This window comes from Pinus tabuliformis, chromosome 7, assembly GCF_031772625.1.
Source record: "Pinus tabuliformis cultivar Carrire ecotype Pingquan chromosome 7, CPIR1, whole genome shotgun sequence".
Classification (NCBI taxonomy): Eukaryota; Viridiplantae; Streptophyta; class Pinopsida; order Pinales; family Pinaceae; genus Pinus; species Pinus tabuliformis.
Window position 1 is genome coordinate 2015323949 of NC_142293.1, and position 24389 is coordinate 2015348337.

Genomic DNA, 24389 nt, shown 5'->3' on the forward strand with positions numbered 1-24389 from the left:
TTTATTATTATTTAATTACCTGATATGTAAATGTTTACGAATCCTTTAAATTAAACACATTAATAGAAATTCAACATATTGAATCAACATATGAAAATGTTTATATAATTTCTTACATTACACTTAGACATCTTTCCTACATTAACCAGTGCCAGAAGCAACAAGCTCTAAGGTCATATATTTTTTATTCATATGTATTATATATTTAATTTTCCTTAATAATATCTTTATAGAATCCTTAAATTAACTGTCCTTAAATTTTTTAAGTATTTTATTAATAGATCAGATCAAATTTGATTATACAGTTACACAAGTTTATAACCTTCATTTTTATTTATAAATTACTTATTTTCAAAATCAGCTAATTATTTACTTATAAACAACATCTCGATTCTTTATATTTTAAAGATTTTCTAGGGACATATCATGACCCTAAATGACCCATTTTTGGTATTGCAAGTTTTAGAAAACTCATTCCTCAGCTCTCCTTATTTTAGAATGATACTCTATAGAATTGCTAGTTTTCCTAAATTCTTTTTGAAAGATGTTTGCAGCTCTGAGAAACGCGCACTGAAGTGTTCTTACAGCTTTTGTAATTACACCATAACTCGTTGCACGTGTTACCAGATTCTGCATTGTGTAGCCTATTCGAGCACTATACCTGGAAGGCAACGACTAATAATTAGGTGCGTTCAACAAACGCCCGCGAGTATTCAGGGAAAAGCATCTGACTCGAAATCTCTCATGGAGAACCTTTCACAGGCTGATGCCTATCAAATAATAAACGCAGTAACTCCGCCACTTGATCCAGGTCGTCACAAGGGTCAGGCAGGTAAGTACTGATTTTCATGTGTTTATTATTGAAATTCATCCATTTTTTCAAGTGAATGCTAGATAGCGAAAACAAATATATAGTAATTTAACTAGATTGCCCAAGAAGGGATCCCCATTTTGGCCATATAAAATTGACGATGATTGATGGTTTATAACGCAGGCAAATCAATTAATCCATTCTATGTCTTTGCAGCTTGATTATAAATGTAGTATCTCATTTTGGGTTTAGGGTTTGAAAACATATCAAATGCAAATTGAGACTTCCGCTGGAATTTTCACTGTAGAGAGAGACTTCCAGAATGCTGCATCTATTTTAAATTTGACGTATTGGATCAAATTACTGTGGTCCATCATCAGGAATTTTTGCAAAGTGGACTTGTATTATGTACTTAATGTTTTTTTGGAGGGGACAACTTATCTGTTTATGCCCCTTCTTTTTCTTAAGCTCGTGGAAATATATTTTCAATGTTTTCTCCTAAGGATACCCAGATTCTAGTGGCAAATTGGGCCATGATGAAAGCAATATATTAGTGTATTGCCTAAATGGCTTGAATTGGCTTGACATGTTTTGAGAGAGTTTGTGATCTGCAGGAAAGATAGCTGTTATTGGTGGTTGCCGTGAGTACACCGGGGCACCGTATTTTGCAGCTATATCAGCCTTGAAGATAGTTAAGTATCTAGTTCTACTCTTCCAAAATCTTATTAAAAGAATACTTTTCTATATTTAAATTGGATGGAAGTTCAGTAGTCAGAATGTACTGGACTTGTAAGCTGAAGTACAAGGATTGATTTATTTGTCTTTGGAATTAGTTTAAGATGTGTTTTGACAGGCACTATCCTCATACAGTTATCACATGTTTTCTCTTGGTTTCGCATTGTCACAGGGTGCAGATTTATCTCATGTTTTCTGTACACAAGATGCAGCAACAGTTATTAAGAGCTACAGCCCCGAGTTGATTGTGCATCCTGTTCTGGAAGAATCTTACAACATCAAGTGTGTTCTTACTGCCATATTTCTCTCTTCTGATGTCTATTTTCATCTTCTTTTGCCATTCATTTTCAATTCTGTATTCCTTCGCTGGTTCCAGGATGGGATATTTTGGCTTTTGCCAGCCCTGATTTTGATCTTTGCTTTTGCTTGTGGAGGCCATGTAGACAGCCCACATTTTCGTATAAAAGCTTGTACCTATTGCCTCTTAATAGAGTTTATACTTTAAAGGAAGCTTTATTTGGGAAAAATTAAAATTCTACATGCTTTGCCATTCTAGTAGCAAATATTGGATTATACATGAAATTGTTGTTTGTGGTACTGTTTTACGCAAGCTATGCTGCATTCACAATAGGTCCATTCTCTATGTTGGGTTTTAACACGCACACAGATACCACACTCACTCTTAGCCAAAAGTCAATCCTGCAGCCCCAACATGTATTAAAAATGCTCTTATAGGTTATCTAAAAAATGTTTGTTATTGTGTGTAAGTACATTGCAAGATTTTTGCAGGAGAGAGAACAATAAAATCAACATAGAAACAAGTAGTTGCCTATACTGACTTAGAGTTCATTGTATGTAGATTTGATGAGAAAGAATCTGTCCGTAAGAAAGTGCTTGAAGATGTCAAAAAGTGGATCGAACGGTTTGATTGTCTCGTTGTTGGGCCTGGACTTGGCAGGGATCCATTTCTTTTGGTATGTAATGTTGTTGGGCAAGGTGAAATATTTTGTATATACTTGTGTTGTAGGCTTGTAGCTTTGGTTATATTCCAGACACACTATATTTCTCCTGTGTTTTATTATTTATATGAGCATAGATAGAGCCTTCTTTTTATATTAGTAACTGTTTGAGTTGACATGTATGTATGCATATGCAACATACCCAAAATAGAGGGATGATTTAGTTAATGAGGAATATCAAATAGGAACTATTAAGTCCTTCATATGAAGAATTTGTAGGGATGGTTTAGCAGGGGGAACATAGATTGATTGCATGTGATAATCAAGCGGCAGATATAGATTTTCAATTTAGTTGAGAAGGATGTGCTAGAGGAAGAAGAGGTGCACGTGGAAATTGTAGGGGAGGAAGATATAATCTCCTTGTACAAGATTCATCCCGTGGTGTTTGCTATCCAGATTCAGGCACTGCCAAATCCATGATACACATAAAAGGGTGGTTATCCAAAAGTGAAAGTTGTAATGTTGGTAGCATTGCACTTGGAGATGACAACTCCTAGCAAGTGGAAGCTATGTCACAAGGTCCGTCAAACTTTAACCTTGAGGTTCAAATTTTTGTGAACCAGTGTTGCGGGGGAGCGCCCCCCCCCCCGATCCTGCTCCCAATCCGCGCTCTGGGTGGGAGCAACTCGGGAGCGGGTTAAAAAAATTTGCGCTCCCTACCATTTTGAGGAGCGAATAAGGGAGCGTCGCTCTGAGAGCGAATTTTATAACCCGGGAGCAGTGAGGGAGTGATCACTCCCGATCGCTCTCGGAGCGACTAAAACGACGAGTGAGAGCGAATTGTGCGGAAAAAAATAATTTCCGGCGAAAAAAATTGTTTTTTGGTTATAAATTGAGGGAGGGGGGTAAGAGGGTTTCATTATCATTGTGAGAGTTAGAGTGAGAGCTCAATTGAGATTGAGAGGGTGAGAGTGAGGACTAAGGAGCAAGGAGAGAGTGAGACTGAGAGAGAGCAAGGTGCCAAGGAGCAAGGGGAGATTGGACGCATTTGAGGTAGGCTCGCTGCTCTACAAAATTGAATAGAATGTCTATCAATTTTTTTTTCAATGTTTATTAAATTATTCCTAATTTCTAAATAAATAAATAAATTTTTCTCTATTTCCCATTCCCATTCCCATTCCATTTCCATTTTTAAAAATTTTGCAGATTCAAAACTTCAAATTTCAAACATCATGGTTATATTTCTTGGCATTTTCTTCTTCTTGGTTCCTTTTTTGGTTATTATGGTGCTGGAGAGTAGAAAAAGGAGGGTTGAAAATGAAGAAGGGGATGAAGAAGGGGTACATAGTGGATTTGATGAAAACTCCGGTGAGGAGGCGCTGGAGGAGAGTGAACATGAGTCAACTCAAAAAAATAAACAAGACCAGACCCCATTGTGGAAATATGTTAACAGCCCTGAAGCAGGGAAAGGGTATGGAAACACTAAATTTCATTACCCCCATTGCAACAATAATTACACAGGTTCATACACCCGTGCTAGAAAACACCTCTGCGGGAAAATGCCATGGGATGGAGATAAACAAATCGGAATCAAAACTTGTACAGGTGTGTCAGCAGCAGATAGAGCCAAATACATAAGGGAAGAGGAGGAAGCCCAATATAAATCTAAAAAATCAAAGGGTTTCTTTGAACCAAGCTCACAATCACATGCATAAAGAACTCCTTCAGGATCCTCCCAAGGCAGTGGATATGGAGGCACAGGGTCACCAAGTTTAAGGCGTAGAACCATATCGTATTTCCTTGATGAAGGGTGTAGGAATGATGTGGATTCAAAAGTTTACAGGTTTCTCTATGCATGTGGGATACCATTCAATGTTCTTCGCTCACCTTATTGGCACGAAATGGTTTCTGCCAGAAATGATGCCCCTAAAGGATACAAGAGCCCTGGGTATGACAAGGCAAGAACCATTGGACTTGATCAGGAAAAAGCAAAAATATCACATTTTTTGAATAGAATGACAAGTTCTTGGACTGACCATGGGGTGTCCATTGTATCTGATGGATGGACAAATATAAAAGGCAAGCCATTGATAAGTGTTCTTGCTGTGTCTGTTAGTGGTGCCATCTTTCTTTCAGCATATGATTACTTAGACAAGTTCAAGACCGCCATCAATATTGCAGAACCATTACTTGAAACAATTGACTGTATTGGGCCATACAATGTCATCCAAGTCATCACTGATAATGCTCCTAATTGTAAGGCAGCGGGAGCAATTATTGAGGATAAATACCCCAACATATTTTGGTCTGGGTGTTTGGTTCACACAATGAACCTTTTGATGAATGATATTGTTAAGAACAAAAGCAAACATTACAAATGGATTGGTGATTTGTACAAGAAAGGCAAATAAATGATAAAATTTATTACAAATCATAGCAATACCCATGGCCTTTTCCGCAGTCACTCAAGATTAGAGTTGTTGAAGATTGCGGGGACTAGATTTGGTAGCTATGACCTCACCTTCAGGTGCCTTTTGAAGGTAAGAGAGTCATTGGCTAGCATGGTATCAAGTCGACACTGGTAGGTATTAAAGGAAAGGGCTACAAATGCAGCTGACAGACAAGGTTTTGAACTGGTGGAGGAAGCCGCTCTTGATGGTATGTTTTGGGCACGTGTGAGGCAAGAATTGGATTTCACCAAGCCCATTTATCACATGATTCGGTTTGCAGATACAAATAAACCAAACCAGTGATTGGCGAGGTGTATGAGCAGATGGATACCATGTTGGGGCAAATAAAAGATATTGTTCATAACAATGATCCCAACTTGTACAAATTGATTCACGGTTGTGTGTGTGTACAGTGGGATAAACATAATGTTCCACTACATTGCTTGGCGTATATCCTTACGCCAAAATACTACTCTACATCTTGGTAGGGCCAACTTGCACTAGGGGGTGGGGTTAGGACCAAACCCCATATAGATGAAGAGGTATCTAAAGGATATTTGGAAGCATTAGAAAAGTTGATACCTGACAGGGAGGAATGTGCTAGTGTGCGTCTTGAAATAGGCAGATATTTCAATTGCATTGGTTTGTTTGGTACCTTTCATGCAATGGAAGATAGAGACAAATTTGATGCTCTCACATGGTGGGAATCATATGGCGGCCATGGAATTTTGCCAAAATTGGCAAAAAAATTTCCCTCACAGGTTGTAAATACTTCTTCTGCAGAGAGGTGTTGGAGCATCTACAACTTCATACATAATGTGAAAGGAAACAGACTCAATGAAAATCGGGCAGAAAGCTTGGTTTATGTGCACTACAACTTGAGGTTGTTGAGTCATTACTGTGATCGGGCTTATGAGGATCCAACATATAAAATTTGGGACAACCACTCAGAGGATGATGATTTGGAGGATGGCACTATACATCTTGAAGAATTGGAAGAGGAACTTATAAGAGAGGAAGATGAAGCAACAACCATGCCACCTCCACCATCCAGTAGCAGTGCTCAAGTTCCGAGTCTTGTTCCTTTGCTGTCGCCACCTCCATCTACACCCTCACCTAGAGGGCATGTGCCTTCTAGTTCTGGTCGTCGGTCTGTGCGAGAGACTCCTAGAAGACCACCACAACCTGCTCATACATTAGACACTTCTCGTGGCAAGGGCCACATGTAGTAGTAGATAATATATTTACAGTTTACTTGTCTTTTCTAGTTTCTAATAGTTTTCATAACTGTTGAGTCTTGACTCTATCATATCATAATGATATTTTTTGCAAACAATATATGACTGTGACAATTTAAGTTTGAAGTTTGAAGTTGGCAATTATAACTCATTGGTAATGATTCTAAATTATGAATATGATGCTTAGTGAAAGTTGTTTCATTTCATTTCATAATTCATTTTATAACATTTCATTTCATGTTAGATATTATTTCTTGTAATGGTTAAACTTAGCTTACAAGTACAACTTTGGTGATCAATGATGATAAATGTTATATATTGAATTTTCAATTTTGAAAGCTTGAAGTTGAAACTTTAAGATTGATGACTCATGATTCACAAGACTGAATATGTTGTAATATGTATGTTACTAACTTGTGGACGTGGTTGATGAAGATTATAACTTTTAGATTATTGATGTTATATGGTTCAATGATCAATCTATGTTTCTTTATGTTTTTTATATATAATTCATCATTCTACATGTTTTTGTTGACATATATGTATCAAATATAAAATATATATATATATATATATATATATATATATATATATATATATATATATATATATATATATATATTATGAAAATCGCTTTGGGATTCGCTCCCAAACCAGGAGCTTTTGAAAATCTCGCTCCCGCTCTCAAGTAACACTGTTGCAAACCTTAAATTTTTTTGAGGTTTGGTGAACCTCATCGAACCTCATAGCCATTGACCAAGTGCATAGATCAAAACTCATAACCTCATGTCACATCTTAAGCTTGTAATTTATCCTTATAGTTTCCATGTCTGTGATAACATTTTTGATGTTTAATGATGTTGATTTCCTACTATTTTATCGTGTATATATATATATATACATATATACATATATACATATACATATACATATACATATACATATACATATACATACATATTATATATATATATATATATATATATACAAACCTAATGGTGAACCTCATTCCAACCTCATCATAAAATCTGAACTCAAGCCGAACCTAATCATTGCCGAACCCGAACTCGAACTCGAACCATGTGACATTGGGTGGAAGAAAACCTATGAAACATTATGTACAAGATTCATCAGAAGGTGTTTGGTATCCAGATCAAGGCACTGCCAAACCCATTTTACGCAAAAAAGGGCTGGTTATAAAAAGTGAAAGTTGTAATGTTAATAGCATTGCACTTGGAGATGACAACTTTCAGCAAGTGGAATGCAAACGTGTGATAGCTATGTGTGAAAATTCTATTACTGCAGTAACTGATTTATTTTACCTACCTATTTTCTAATAAGTTATTTACGAAATCCCTTGTAAATATTAAAATAAATACTACTGCAAATATCACACCATTATACAGAAACAAATACATGCACAAGAATCAAACACATTAACACAATTATTTTTGGATGTCCCCGGAAAAACCCAATGCGGGAAAACTGGTGCGACAGGGGAGGATTTTATTAATCAACATTTCTTGAGTACAACTAGGGTGCCAAACTGGCTCACCCAATAGAGATAACTACATGACAGTAATACCATAAAATCCTTCTTCCCTTCCCCTAGGCTCAGGGTAAGTCCAACTAGCCTCTACGCAACTCCTAGACCCTCTGCGTTAGCACTTTGCCTCACTGCGTCAGCACTTGGCCTCTCTGCGTCACCCATGCAGGCCCTCTAGTCACTGCGCAATCCAGCTGCCTTTGCGTCTTTCTGATTGGCTCTGCGTCTGCCTCTCTGATCTCTGCATTGGTCCTTCGGCACTATCCCTGCCTCTCTGTTATGTACTCGTTGCCTCTCACTGCAATCCAGACCTCTAGTTTGAATTTCTCAGCAAACCCCGCTCCAGAAATCGAACTGACTGGTCTCCCTCTGGTGTATCTCCAACTGACCCTCAAGCCTCCTCTTATACTTTTCTTGTTGATGAATCAACGACCGAGATTAAGTCCCTAATCAACGGCTAAGATTAAAATAGACTTGATCTTCGTCTCTTAGAAGCTTCTCATCCTTATCTTTATTAATACCCATTAATATTTTTATTTTCCTAAGTTTAGACTTAGGAACTCATTAAAAATATTAATTATTTTAATAACTCTTCATCCGGATGGAATTTTCCAAAACTATATAAAAATATTAATTATATTAATAACTCTTCATCTGATGCTACCCCAAATCAACACTCCCTCTTAGCGAGGAATGTGCTCTAGTAATGCTTCACCACTGAACATTACCCTGATCATCCGACACCGGTACCTGTGCTGATGCTTGGCTTACTGCCCAACATCCTCTGCACTGCTGCCTCCTGTACTACTGCCCATGGCTTCCACCACTGCCACTGCTACATCTGTACTGCAACTCCCTCTGCATCCATGCTGCTGCTGGTCCTTCCTCCCAACACTGCATCTCTCTCTCAAATGTTGCATCATGCTGCCCATAACATTGTTAACTGCTGCACTACAACACTTGACACATACTCTTTTCTGCTATTGAAATGGATTCTTTATCATCCCCATCTTCTCCCTAAAATAAGCAAACTTTGTTCTTCCAAGAGCCTTGGTAAGGATGTCTGCTACCTGTTCTTCTGTAGGAGTGTAGCTCAACTGTACAGCTCCTCGTTGGACACAGTATCTGACAAAGTGACACCGAATATCAACGTGCTTTTACTGGTCATGAAATACTGGATTCTCAGAGAGCTTGATGCAACTCTGATTATCACACATGATCCTGGTCGCTTCCATCCTTCTCCTGAATAGGTTCACAAGCAATTTTCTAAGCCATATGGCTTCGCACGAAGCTGTGCTAGCGGCCATATATTCTGCTTCAGCTGAGCTCAGAGCTACGGATTTCTGTTTCCTACTGCACCAGGAGGTCATCCACGATCCAATGTTGAAACAGTACCTAGAGGTACTTTTCCAATCTACTGAACTTCCAGCCCAATTTGCATCAGTAAACCCACTCAATCTGATATCATTACTTCTAGTGTACAAGAGTCCATAATCGACTGTTCCCTGTATATATCTGAGAACATGTTTGGCTGCTGCCCAATGAGCCCTCTTCGGTTCCACCATGAATTGACTGAGGGTGTTGACAGCGTAACAAATGTTTGGTCTGGTATTGACCAGATACATCAGGGACCCTATGAGCTGCTTGTATAAGGTGGGATCAACATCTTTGTCTTCTGATGCATCAATTTTCTTCCAGTTGGTTATCATTGGAGTAGCCATTGGCCTACAGTCCTGCATCCTGAATCTCTTCAACATCTCTGTAGCATATCTCCTTTGTCCAAGGAAGATTTTACCCTTTTGCTGCCAAACTTCCAATCCCAGGAAATAATGCATCTGTCCCAAATCCTTCATGTCAAACTCTGTGGCTAGATTTTTCTTGCAGTCCTCGATGAACCTGGATGATCCTGTCAGGAAGATATCATCCACATATAATACTAGGACTAGAGGCTCATTCTCTACAACCAGATAATAGAGATTTGGATTTGCATCACTCTTGACGAACCTCATCTTCTGCAAGTAGCCATCAATTTGAACATACCATGCTCTAGGTTCCTGTTTGAGCCCATACAAGGCTTTCTTCAATTTGCATACATGAGACTTCTTCTCATGTGTCTCAAAGCCTTTTGGCTGTTCAATGTATACTTCCTCTTCTATCACCCTGTTCAAGAATGCCGTTTTGACATCCATCTGATGAATCTCCCATCCCATCTGTGCTGCAAGAGATATCACGGTTCTAATAGATGTATACCTGGTTATTGGGGCGAAGGTGTCTTCGTAATCTATTCCTTCCTTCTGAGCATACCCCTTAGCCACAAACCTAGCTTTGTATTTTTCCACATTGCCGTTTGCAGCGTATTTAATCTTGTAGATCGATCTCGAACTTACCACTGATCTGTCCTAAAGCCTAAGCACTACTTCCCAGACATCGTTCACCATTATAGGGTTGTACTCCTCTACCATCGCATCCATCCAAACTTGATGTTGAGCGACCTCCTGAAAACTGGAAGGCTCCCCATCTTAAGCTACTAAGGCCTGATATCTATGTGGCTGTCTTTGCTCCCTTTATTGTTTCTTAGTGCACCGATGAAATCTTCTGCATCTCGCAGAATCTGTCGGAGTTCCCGACTCGTTCTTCCTATGGTAGCAGGTGCATTTGTTAGCTCTTCCTCTTCGTGTGATTCTTCCTGTTCTGAAGGAGAATCCTTGGCTTTCGCTGGTTGAAGTGGTTTGACCAACGACTCACCTTTTGACTGCTCCTCGGAAGGTATTTCTCAAGATTTTCTGAAGGCCCTATCTTCCATGAACTTCACATCTCGTCGAACTACTACCTTCCTACTCCCTGGAAGATAGATTCTATATGCCTTAGCGTTCTTGCTATATCCCACTAGATATCCTTTCTTTGCAGTTTGATCTAACTTCTTCCTCTTCTTCTCGGGTATACGACAATATGCTAAACTCCCAAATATCTTGAAATGACTGACTTTAGGTGTCTTCCTGGTGAAGACTTTATCTGGAGTAATCTTGCCCAATGCCCTATGAGGAGTTCTATTCTGGACATAGACTGCCGTGCTGCATGCTTCTGCCCATAGGAATTTTGGCATATCTTGATCATACATCATGGCCCTAACTGCTTCCATGATAGTCCTATTCTTCCTTTCTGCTCCGGATTGTAAGGAGCTGTCCACTCTCTTCTGATGCTCTCCCTAGCGCAAAAATCAATGAAGTCCTTATCAACATATTCTTCACCATTCTCTGAGCGCAAAACTTTTATTTTCTTTCCTGTCAGATTCTCCACCAGAGCCTTGAACTCTTTGAATCGACAGAAAACCTTGTCCTTGGTTTTCAGAAAATAAATCCAAGTTTTCCTGTAGTGGTCATCGATGAAGATGACGAAGTATTCGACACCACTAAGAGCTTTAGTGGACATTGGTCCGTAGATATCTGAGTGTATCAATCCTAGTACACTCTTGGCCCTGTTTTTACTTCTAGGAAATGCTGCTTTGGCATACTTGCCCAAAGCACATCCTTTGCATACATCGTCTCGTTCTGTACTAAGATTTGGAACTCCTGTTATAGTTTTCCTGAGAATTCTCAGAGCCCCATGGTGCAAATGTCCCATTCTTCTGTGCCATAGTTCATTCAAATCCTTGTCTCCATTACTGCCTATCAGTGCCATTGGTGATTCTAGCTGTAACCTGTACAACCTGTTACTTTTGATTTCGATCTGCACTTTCTTTTTCCAACTCGGGTGTTTGACGTATACTTTCTCCTTAATGAAGAAAATGTCATAGCCCTTGCTTTGAAGTTGTGATACGGAAAGTAAGTTCATCCCCAGTCCTGGCACATGCAACACATTGGTAGCTCGGAACCACTCTCCCGTTTTTGTTTGAAAAACTATGGTACCCTTCCCTACTGGAGTACACTTTGCCTTATTCCCCATGGTGATTTGAAAATTCATCCTTTCCTCCTGATAATCTGAGAAACATTCCCGGATTCCTGTCATATGCTAGGAGGCTCCACTGTCTATATACCATACCTCTGATGATGCAGAGCTTGTTACACAAGCAACTTCTTCTTCCAATATGGAAGCCAACATAGAGAAATCAAAATTTCTATCTCTTGTGCAATTTTCTGAAAATCTGCACGAGTCTCCTGACGTAGATGCCTTTGCATCATGATCTCAACCCTAAATTAATTTTTCCTTCCTGTCTTTGATTCTTTGCTTTGATACCATGTGAAAATTCTATTACTGCAACAATTGATTTATTTTACCTACTTATTTTCCAATAAGTTATTTACGAAATCCCTTCAGTAAATATTAAAATAAATTCTACTGCAGATATCACACCATTATACAGAAACAAATACATGCACAAGAATCAAACACATCAACACAGTTATTTTTGGACAATTGTCCTTGGAAAAACCCAATGCGGGAAAACCGGTGCAGCAGAGGAGGATTTTATTAATCAACTTTTCTTGAGTACAACTAGGGTGCCAAACTGGTTCACCCAACATAGATAACCACACAGCAGTAATACCATAAAATCCTCTAGCGCTTCCCCTAGGCTCAACGTCAGTCCAGCTAGCCTTTACGTAGCTCCTAGACCCTCTGCGTCAGCACTCTGCCTCACTGCGTCAGCACTTGGCCTCTCTGCGTCACCCACGCAGGCCCTCCAGTCACTGCGCAATCCAACTTCCTTTGCGTCTTTCTGATTGGCTCTGCGTCTGCCTCTCTGACCTATGCGCTGGTCCTCCGGCACTATCCCTGCCTCTCACTGCAATCTAGACCTCTAGTTCGAATTTCTCAGCAAACCCCTCTCCTAAAAACGAATTTACTGGTCTCCCACTGGTGTATCTCCAACTGACCCTCAAGCCTCCTCTTATACTTTTCCTGTTGATGAATCAACGGTCGAGATTAAGTCCCTAATCAACGGCTAAGATTAAAATAGATTTGATCTTCATCTCCTAGAAGCTTCTCATCCTTATCTTTATTAATACCCATTAATATTTTTATTTTCCCAAGTTTAGACTTAAGAATTCATTAAAAATATTAATTATTTTAATAACTCTTCATCCGAATGGAATTTTCCAAAACTATTTCTGGGTCTTGGAGATCTCGTGCTTTAGCCTCTCCACCAATTTTCATGGCTAGAGCACATCCAATGCTACCCCAAATCAACACTATGAAACGTTCTGGTAACAGAGTTGGAAAAATTAATAATGTTCTTTATGTACCCTGGAATGACATAAATTTTTTTAAAAATTAAATTGCACATGAAAATTACATAGATGTTTTTGATAAAAATAATGTATAATTAAATTCAAATAACAGAGTGACAACCAGAGCCCCGGGGGTTAGCTCAATTGGTCGAGTTCCTGTTGCTAAAAACTCCTCGTTAATGGGAGGTCACGGGGTCCATTCTCTTTGATGCCCTCAGGGTTAGGCTTTTCTAACAAGCCAGCGGGAAGTGATCTCTTCGGGTAGATCTGCCCAGATATTTCCTCGAAAAAAAGAAGAAAAGAAAAATAAGAGGTGGCAAAACAAACAATTTATACAGATTTTAAGTCATGGTAGAAAACGAACAGGCTTTTCTCTAAAGTAAAAACTCCGAAAATAAATTATGGAATGAGAGATCGGGGCATATCAATTCTTTTATCTCAATTTACTGAACAAAAAAGAGTATGGTTCAAGGTTTGTCATAAATGCACGAAGAATGAAGTGTATATTAGTTTGTTTAGTGGGAAAGCAACACAAAGTCAAGTTTGAAGACAATGCAACGTGAGCCTGTGAGGTACTTAAACTTATTCACAATAATCTTTATGGTCATTTGAGAATGTAATAAATAGGAGCAACAAAATATGTTTTGAATTTTGTAGATGATTATTCAAGGAAAAATTGGATTTACTTTGTAAAACAAATATCCCGAGCTTTTTGATGCTTTAAAACCTCAAGACATTTGTAGAAATGAGAGTGGGATGAAGATTAAAACTCTTTAAACTAACAAAGGTGGAGTACATGCCAAATGAATTCATGGACATGCAAAAATTTAGGATTCACAACAAAACAACACCTTCTACCTAAGTCACATGAAATGAGGATTATATATAAATGTATATGAATTCATTTGGCATGACCGTTGTAAGTTATATCTCCTCTCTCCCTCTCTCTCTACATATATATTAGGTTTTAGGATGTATAAACACCTTAAAACATGATATATCAGTGTTGCACATATCGCGATATTATCATCGAAAACCACCTCGCTGATACTATCACCAGTATTTATCGGTGATTAATTCCTTGATTTGAAATTATCACGATAAATTCAATTTATCATTATAGTTTTGAAATTATCGCCATGTTTTGTCAATTTCAACTAGGCTTGCGGGGGAGCGCCCCCCTCCACGAACCCGCTCCCAATTTGCGCTCAGGAGCTAGTCGAGAGTTTGCTTCCTTTAAAAAATATGCTCCCTGGTTTTTAGGGAGCGATTAGGGGAGCTTCCTAGTCTTTTTTGCAATTTATTTTTGCAGTAACATTCCAAATGCAATTTTTTTTCAAAGAAACAAATAATTTTTGAGTGGGGCGGCCTAATGATCAAGCCTATGGCCCTAGTATTGATATGCGATTCATGGTAATGTTAAATTCTTAAAGTAAAAGTGACATTCTCCTTAATCTTCGTTTTCATCATTTTACTTAAATTTTTAACATTACCATGAAATGACTCAGGATGTTTGAGTGTGGTTCCGACCTCATTGGATTTCATATGGAGAAAGTAGAATTTTAGATCTCATTCAAAATCTAGCAAACTTGTCAGTTTTTCAGGATTTCATGATTGGGGGATTGCATTGTTTCCATTGGATTTTGTCATGAATTAGGGTATGGAACTCATATTTAATCAAGAACACCAATCCCTCTATGTACCTTGATGTTAGTGACATTGGTTGTCGAACTCTTCTATCATGACCCTACTAAAAATTTACCCATCACTCAAACAAAATCTTGACTTGAAATGCTATGTTTTTTCTATCTTATGTTAATGCGTAGAGGGTGATATTAATGACAAAGATCCCTATACAGATCCAGAGGTAATGACAGAGATACCTCTGCATATTAATGCTTGGAGGGTGATATTAATGACAAAAATCCTGATTTTCCAACAAGACTAAAAAATTAGACATTTCTCGTGGCAGCAAGAGGCCCAAGCATTAGCAATAGATAATAGATTTACTTGCCTTTTCTAGTTTCTAGTAGTTTCTATAACTGTTGACTCTTTCATATTTATTATGATATTTTTTGTAAACAATATATGACAATTTAAGTTTGAAGTTGGCAATTATAACTCATTGGTAATGAATTATGAATATGATGCTTCGTGAAAGTTGAAAGTTGTTTCATTTCATTTCATTTTATAACATTTCATTTCATGTTAGATATTATTTGTTGTAATGGTTACACTTAGCTTACAAGTACAACTTTGGTGATCAATCTTGATAAATGTTATATATTGAATTTTGAAAGCTTGAAACTTTAAGATTGATGAATCATGAGACTCAATATGTTGTATGTTATTATGTTACGAACTTGTGGACGTGGTTGATGAAGATTATAACTTCTAGATGATTGTTGTTATATGGTTCAATCTAATTTTCTTTTTTATGTTTTTTATATCTAATTCATTATTCTACATGCTTTTGTTGACACATGCATCAAAATATAAAAAAGTATAAAAAAATATATATTATATAAAAAATAGCTCCTCGAATTGCTCCGAAACCGAGAGCTTCTGAAAATGTCTCTCCCGCTCCTGCTCCCCATTTTCGCTCCTGCTCCCAAGTAACCTTGATTTCAACTCATTAACAATTTTTTTTTTCTTTTGACCCTAATTTTTTAAAAGAGAGTTAGGGGCTTGAGTTGTGAGGATATTTTGACTATTTCCATCAAGCAAACAAGGGGAAATCTATTGTTTTCATTTCCCATGATTCATCTCATGAGATACATAATCTACTAGTTAATGGTATTGTTGAATTCTTAAAGTAAAAGTGACATTTTCATTTATTTTCATCATTTTACTTAAATTTTTAACATTACCATTAATTGACTTAGGATGTTTGAGATTGGTTTTGAGTCTTGACCTCATTGGATTTCATATGGAGAAAGTAGAATTTTAGATCCCACTCAAAATCCAACAAACTTAACAGTTTTTAGGATTTTAAGATTGGCTGGATTGCAATGTTTCTATTACATTCTGTGATGTATGAAGGTATGGAACTAACATTTAATCAAGATCAAACCCTCTATGTACCTCGATGCTGGTGGCATACGCTGTTGGACTCCTCCTTCATGATTGTAGTATTAATGTACACTTAACTCAGTTATTCATGACCCTAGTAAAAATATACATTCACTCAAGCAAAATCATTGATTAGCATGTTAAGCGTTTTCTATCTTATTTTAATGCTCAGAGGGTGATCTTGATGAGGAGGATTCCGATATAGGAAATGGTTTTGATGTTATGTAGCTATTTGTTGTAGCATGATTTTCTTTGGATTTCAGAGGCCATTTAGAGCCTCTCTATTGCTCTTTTTTGGTTCAAGATGGCTTTCACTCGATGATATTTTGGTTATATGCACCCTTGCTATATACATGAGACATTTTTCATATTTGTGTATAATAATTTGGATTCATATAGATGCACATGAATTATATGTTGTTTTCAAAATTTGAATATTTTATGTATTTTTTGGTCGACCAATCTTTTGGTCCAGTTGAGGATGTTGTGACCATTTTCCATCAAGCAAACAAGGGGAAATTTGTTGTTTTCATTGCCATGATTCATCTCATGAGATACATTTATTTTTGTTTTGATATGATTTTGTATCATTCTATTAGATCTTATGACTTAGGACAAATATCATATTTCAATATCGAAGTCTGATGTATCACTTGACATCTTATACATCTTATATATCGATTTTATTTTCATATTTATGTAGCAATGTGTTTGTTTAATGTTGATGTTCTTTTAGAAGTTAAAACATTAAAAAAATGATTATTTTTGTATTTTTTAAAGTTTCCCGATAATTTCCGATAGTTTCCTCGATATTGCCGATAATTTAAATTTAGACCCCCGACGATCAGTGGCCGATAACAATAAATGTAACATTGATATATATACATGTTTCAAGGTGTCTATAAACCTATATATATATATATATATATATATATATATATATATATATATATATGTTGTTTTAAAAATTTGAATATTTTATGTATTTTTTGGTTGACCGATATTTTGGTCCAGTTGAGGATGTTGTGACCATTTTCCATCAAGCAAACAAGGGGAAATTTGTTGTTTTACTTTTCATTGCCATGATTCATCTCGTGAGATACACTTATTTTTGTTTTGATATGATTTTGTTTCATTTTATTAGATCTTATGACTTACGACAAATATCATATTTCAATATCGAAGTCTGATGTATCACTTGACATCTTATACATCTTATATATCGATTTTATTTTCATACTTATGTAGCAATGTGTTTGTTTAATGTTGATGTTCTTTTAGGAGTTAAACACTAAAAAAAATGATTAATTTTGTATTTTTAAAAGTTTCTCGATAACTTCTGATAGTTTCCTCGATATTGCCGATAATTTAAATTTAGACCCCTGACGATCAGTTGCCGATAGCAATAAATGTAACATTGATATATATACATGTTTCAAGGTGTCTATAAACGTTATATATATATATATATATTCATCATCATTATTATTATTATTATCTTTTGTATGTGTGGTTCATAGACACCAGAGATTGGCCGCCGCTATGTCCATAGAAACTTTTCGGGTAGATCCACCCGAAGGGATCAATTTTTGCTGGCTCTTAACCCCAAGAACGTCGAGGAGAATTGACCTTGTGACCTCCCATTAGCAAGGTGCTTTATGAATAGAACTCAACCAATTGTGCTAACTCTTGGGGCTAAAACCTTATATATATATACCACTAGTATAGATCAATCTTAACCACAAATCTACCAAGCGCCGAGATGGATCAAATATCTTGATATGCAAACCTCTGAATGAAAAACTTGAAAAAATGTTTGCACTTCAAAAGATTTAATCCCTTTTAGTGCTTGATAAATCTGTGGTTAAGATGGATCTATAGTGGTTCTCTCTCTGTCTCTTTTTATATATATATATATATATATATATATATATATGTCGTGTAATTTTTCATTGTCTAAATTGTATTTTTGAATATTTTATTATTATTAATATATATATATATTTTTTTTTCCAGAGAAAAATGCGTAATTTTGATTAATAAATAACAAAATTACATGTACTAACTAGAAACAACATCATCCGGTCAGTGACCAAATGATAGGCAAGAGATAAGTAGAAAAAAAACAAGATAAAAATACATGATGGGGGAAGCTAAGCTTTCCGCCCCTTCTTTTTTTCTACCCTGCGCCATTCCCCTTGGGATGGTGTCGAAGAGACAAGAGCAAGATGGTTTCCTGCCTCCATTTTGGTGTTGTCTTTGTTAGAGTCTGAGTTATCTGATGTGTGGAAGCGCTTATTCCCATTGATGTCCCCCTCGTTAGGGGTCAAGTCTGCTTGCACCCTGTGGTTCTTGGCATCTGATTGGTCTTGTGGAGATCCCCCTTGTGCGTTAGGTTCCATTGGATTCTGACTTTCCTCTTGTGGGGATGGTTCATCCAGAGCTTCATCCTCCTCCTCTTCAGTTTCAGGTGGGGGGTATTGCCAACCTTTGGGTTTTGTTGAAATTTGGTACCGGAGGACAGGTGGTTCCCTAAGGCTTTGATCTTTGGCCTAGGGAAAAGTGTCCAAAAGAATTTAATTTTTCTCCTAAAGTGACTTTATAATTTTTATAAAGTTAAATCTAATTTAAAAGTGACTTTAAGTGATAAAGTTACTAAGTCTAATTTTAAAGTGACTTTTATAAAGTCAATGAAAAATTAGAAAGGAAAAGTGACTTTGGAAATAAATGACTAAGTGGGTCTTTATTAAAGTGGGGTGAATTAAAAAAAATAGAAAGTGAGATTTAAATGAGCATTTAATCTCAGCCATTGATCTAAATCTATTTCAGCCATTGGATTTAGGGATCACCCAAAAGTCATTTAGGGTTGGGTTAAGGGAGGAAAGGGAGGAAAAGATCATTCATTCTTTCATGAGCAGATTGGGAGAAGGAGAGCAAGAGAGCAAGGGAGATTTCTGGACAAGGAGGAGAAAGAGGCAGCAGTTTGGCACACATACCAAGGCAGCACTTCAGCAAATCCGTACAGCTCAAAGAACAAGCAGAAAAAGGCAGATTTTTGTGAGCAAAACAGTGAAAAATTGATTTTCAGCACGAATATCGAGGAGGCAATTTTCTGCACAATTTTCGAGGTCTGTCTGTACAAGTCCGTACAGTCCGTACGGTCTGTACATCCGTACGGTCCGTACAGCTCGTACAACATTTTCAGATTGTCTGTTAGGCTGAAAACAGATAAGTTTTGCTTGCTGGAAATTTCTGTTTTGCTGAAATTTATTTGCTGAAAATTTTCTCACTGTAAAAGGCATTTTCCAGAAATAAAGAAGAGCTCTCAAACTGGTTTTCCCCAAGAGTTGTAGGGGGTTTTTCCAGGGTCAAGTTGACCAAAAATCTAAGTGTTTTAATGTGTTTTAATCGCTGTTTATGACTGTTGTTTTTTTATTTCTGCAATTTCCAGCACTCTGTAAAATTTCCAGAATTTGTGTTTTCAGCAATATTTATTTTTCAGCTTGTTAAATGTATGGTTATGGGAAAGGGCATTTAACTACATGGGAGAAATAAGGTGAAACTGAAAACCGGGGTGGGAAAACAGAGATTTTTACAGGTTTTTTCCCGAGATTCTCTTTCCTTCTGGTGTCCTTTTTGGCTTCAGGACACAAGTTGTGTAAATTCCCTGTTTGTCTACAATTCCTACATCTGAAAGCTGTGTTCTCATAATCCAAGTTCTGTGTCCAAATTCGCTTATTGTGAATTAATCGGATGCTGTCTGGAAGTCTTTTGCTGAGGTCTACCTCTACACATATGCGTGCATAGGTGAAAATCCTTTCCTCTATTCTTTGGGAGTCCTTTTTTATGAATTGTCCAAGGCTGTTGCCTATAGCAGCCAGAACTCTGTCCTCCTAGAAATGAAGGGGAAGGTTGTGCATTCGGACCCAAACTGGCATTTTGGAGACGACCATGGTGTTTGCATCGAAGTCGGGGAACCAGGGAGTGGTAAACAGGCTGGTTGAACCCCAGAACCATGGTCCTTCCTGTAGAATTTTGTCTCTAGCTTCAGGGGATGGGAATTTTACAACAAAGAATCCTTTGGAGCAGAGGTGGATGTTGCAATCTAATGACCAGTTTGTTAAAATCCAGTGGAAGAGCTCTACTGGTTTTGGCCAGAAACAGTTAAATCGACAAATGATTGCTAGAGATTCAAGGGAGGTGCATTGCTCATCAGATTCTGGCATATCAATATTTAATTCTGGGTTGTAGTTCAGCTGCTCCACTATATAGGGGTTTGGAGCATTTCCTATCTGTTTGGATGGTTTAGAGGCTTTCTTTTTCCCCTGTAGAATGTTCTTGAATGATAAACACTCATGTGCTTGCTTCTGTTTTGATCTTGAACCTAACTGTGTGCTGCCTCCCAGCCCTGTTCTACCCTTGGATGCAGCCCCCCCGCGTATTCTCAGGTTTAGTATGATGGTGGAATCTGCATGAATATGATACAACGACAAGGGCTGTTGGTCCTGTAGTATTTTACCTTCAAAAATCAAACTCTGTGAATGGCCAGGGTATCTGTATTTCGTCATGATGCGTTGTTTCAGATCTAGAACTGTGTCTGTGTTTTTGACCCAGAGTAAGCCTGAAACCCCAACTGGAGTTTTAAAAAAAAATTGAAAACAGTTTGGGCTTACCTAGTTCCCAGGTCTGGTTGATCCTTCTGGTGCGAGGAGACAACTTCACCTTTAATGGCAGAGACTATCTGTGCAGGAGGGGGAGGATCGATCTTCGCCAAAAGTTGGACCGAACAGAGTGTCTTGGGCCTAACAAAGCAGGGGTATGCCAAAAACCCCTCTTCCCAACATACGCTGTCTTGAAGCTTCTTGGGGAACCCAGGTCTGCGCTTGGTAGGGCAGTGGTACAATCGCTCTGCCGCCGCAGAGTTCACAGGAGCGTTAACCTCTTGGAGGGCGAAAGGAGTGCTAAAACCACCCTGTGCCCACTTCAGAGCCCCTTGCAGCCGACCTCGGGCAAGAGAAGGACGAGCCTGTCTGTCTGTGCAGTCATTAAGCAGAACCCCAACAAAGACCATCTCCTATGTTCGAAGCTACCCAGATTTTGAAGTTTGCCATAGTCAACGGGGAGTCAAAACCATTTGGGTCGGCGAGCAGCTGCACGAGGATGACCTGGGAGGGCAGTCCGTAGGGAGCTCGCTGGGTAAGTCGGGAGGAGTAGCCGCGCAGGCCCGGCCCAGTCCTTGCCTCCTTGCACAGGGGTCTTCGTGTCTGTTCTTTAGGCTCTCCAAGGAGCCGAAAATGGCTGCTGAAACCTGAGAACCATTGGCGCATAATGTAAACCCTAGCTCCATTTCTTTCTTCTACCCAGAGGAATCCCTTTTAGCGATTATTATTAATATTTTATATTAAAAATTGAATGAATTACACATTTCCTTTATTAAGAAGTAACTAAATTATTTTACTTTTAGTTACTTCTTCCTTTTGAGCATTGAAATATTTTACTAGGGTCAACATTAACATATATACATACACACACATACTCTCTCTCTCTCTCTCTCTATATATATATATATATACACTTTTTCTTTGTATGTGTGTGTGTGTGTTTATATATATTTTATAGTTCATAATGAATATTATTAGTTAATATGGATATTCAAACAATTTATTCAAGTTCTATATTGAAATATTTACAAGAGAAATATAAGTTTTTTTTAAAACTATTAATTACCTTATTTCTGTAAAGTTGATATAAAATTATATTATTTAACACAAACATTGAAATATTTTATATAACTCCAAGAGTGAAAGTGAAATATTTTTACACATCTCTTTCATACTGGATTGTAATATTAACAACGAACCATGTAATCACAATGAGAATGGGATTATTGATGTTTTGTAATGTTTTTAATTAAAACTAACCAAATATGTATACTCATCTATGTTTTTATTATAGTAGACATTATTTTTTTTATTTAGTGTTTTTTTGTTAAAGGGACATGTGTCAACTCCGTGTCGAGCACAAATGGAATCACACATCGCCCTCATATTGGGCTTTAGAATGCCTCTCTCTCTCTCTCTCTCTCTCGATATATATATATTAAACTGAGCACATAAATAAACCAAGCAAACACGAAAGAGTTCTTTGTATTGAGTAAATAGTGAGAAAGCAAAAGCTTTGTTATATAGATTACAATGGAGTCAAATCAATCCACTTTATGGATGTGGAATGGACTGAAATGCACACTAAAGTGAAATAAGACATGAAAAACATAAAATAAACTAAAGTCCAATTGACTTTATGAATGCTTAAGTCTAGTACCTAATTGACCATTATTAACCTGATATTTACTTTAATTCACTCCCTTAATGGTTAATCTACTAACTACACCAAGCTTATCTCAGAAATTTACATATTTTTTAAGACCCAAAGCCTTGGTGAGAATGTTTGTAGCAATGTTGTGAAAAGCGCGAGCAGGATTAAATCGGCGCCGGGAATGAAGCGGAAAAAAGCGGAAAAATCGGGAAAAAAGCGGGAAAAAAGCGTTTGGTACAAAAATATTCATTTTTTTTTTTCATTTTTTTCATTTTTTTTAATATATAAACCATCTACAACATAAAATAAATACATTGACACATAAATATGATAAGAAAACTAATATATAAGATGTTTAATATCATTTCTAGCGCTAAAATCACACATAACATTGAATCATGTCCTGAATAGTAAGTCCTGACTCCTGAGTCCTAGCTCAGCCTCAAAATATCAACAAAAAATATGATAATGTATCTCATCATGTCATAATGTCATAGACTCATATACAATAAAATGAAAGTCTAATCCTATTGATTTCCTCTGCCCCTCTTGCGAGAAAATGTCACAGCTTTCTCTTTCCCTCTAGATGTAGATGCTGGTGCCTGTGCTGGTGGAAATGGCAGTGGAGTCTGATGTGCTCTAGAAGCTGAAGAACTAGAAGTATGAGCTACAGGAGGTAGACCACGTCCTCTACTGGTCCTAGTGGTAGCCCGGGTAGGCGGTGTCACCTCCTCCTCCTGCTCCTCCTTCTCCTGCTCCTGCTCCTGCTCCTCCTCCTGCTCCTGCTCCTCCTCCCCCTCCACTACATCCTGCACTAACCAATCATCCGCAGAATCCATGAGAGGCCTCTCGGCCTCAACCCTCCATGCAGCAGTGGTGTCAATCCCATCCAATGAGATGGCATCCACATCAGGTGTCCTCTCAAGTTGCCTCACCCACAATCGAGGATTGTAGTAGACATAGACCATGTCATTAAGGCGCTGGGACTCCAACCTATACAAAGATCATGAAATAATAATTAATAATTAATATTATAAAAAAAATATTGTTTAATGAATTCAAAAATTTATTTGGATTTGCAATATTTTAAATGTTTAAGTGTTAACCTGTTGCGCTTCTTGTTGTGTATTTTTTCAAATGCACTCCAGTTGTGCTCACATCCTGAGGAGCTGCATGTTTGGCTAAGGATGCGTACGGCAAGCTTTTGCAAAAGGGGTACTCTGCCACCATACATCTTCCACCATGCATCTACAACAAAATTACAAATAAAATTTTAAATAAACATAAGAAAAAAATGGAATTTGAAGAGACAATGAAATTTGAAACAAAGTTACAAACTAAAAAATACCTGGCATTTTAATCGTCCTATCAGTGACAGCCATCTCAAAGCCAAATGTGCCACCTGCCATCTTATATGTCTCAATTTGTTTAGAGATCTCTATACGTTGTTCTGGAGATCGCACCATCTTCTGGACACAGGATAAGAATCCATCCATGATCTCAGCATCAAAATCAAACCCACATGCATAAGAAAATGCAGGGTTCAGGAAAAGCCCAGCAGCATGAATGGGACGATGGAGTGTGTTGTTCCATCACTCATCAATCACTCCCCATAGAAGGAGTTGTTTCTGAAACCCATCATCTCCCTTATCATCATAGTAGGCCCGAATGGCTTCTTTGGCCCTGTCCATGGCTTCATACAAATAGCCCATTGCGGGCTTCTCACCATCAACCAACCGAAGAACCTTTACCAAAGGTTCAGTAACGGCGCACACCTCCTGCACTCCCGCCCAGAAGTCTTCCTGGTATGAAACTAGTCTGCATACGGCCTCTCCTTCTGGTTTGCGGCTCATTGACATAGCACGCCACTCCTCTGAAAGAAACATTCTCTTCAAATCCCACATAGAATTCAGGAGGGATTGAAGAGATATGAAACTCGTGGCAAACCGTGTAATGGCGGGGCGCACCAACTCTTTGTTGTTGGTGAATCTTCTCATCAAGCTAAGCACAGATGTATGATTATATATAAATTTTGTGA

At 37.7% G+C, this 24389-nt stretch overlaps 1 protein-coding gene across 2 annotated transcripts in view; it reads left to right on the forward strand.

The window, feature by feature from the left end:
• Nucleotides 1-424: 424 nt before the first annotated feature.
• The window catches only part of LOC149256570 (pfkB-like carbohydrate kinase family protein), a 138318-nt gene continuing 114353 nt past the window's right edge, over nt 425-24389 (forward strand). Inside the window, exons 1-4 of one of the 2 annotated variants that reach the window (XR_016267281.1) lie at nt 425-832; nt 1426-1502; nt 1719-1828; nt 2406-2520. Coding sequence is in view for 1 of the 2 variants with exons in the window: in XM_089460784.1 (XP_089316910.1) it covers nt 427-832; nt 1426-1502; nt 1719-1828; nt 2406-2520 (708 nt within the window). In the remaining variant the exon portion in view is untranslated. The remainder of the gene's footprint in view (nt 833-1425; nt 1503-1718; nt 1829-2405; nt 2521-24389) is intronic. The other variant, XM_089460784.1, reaches the window with a different exon arrangement.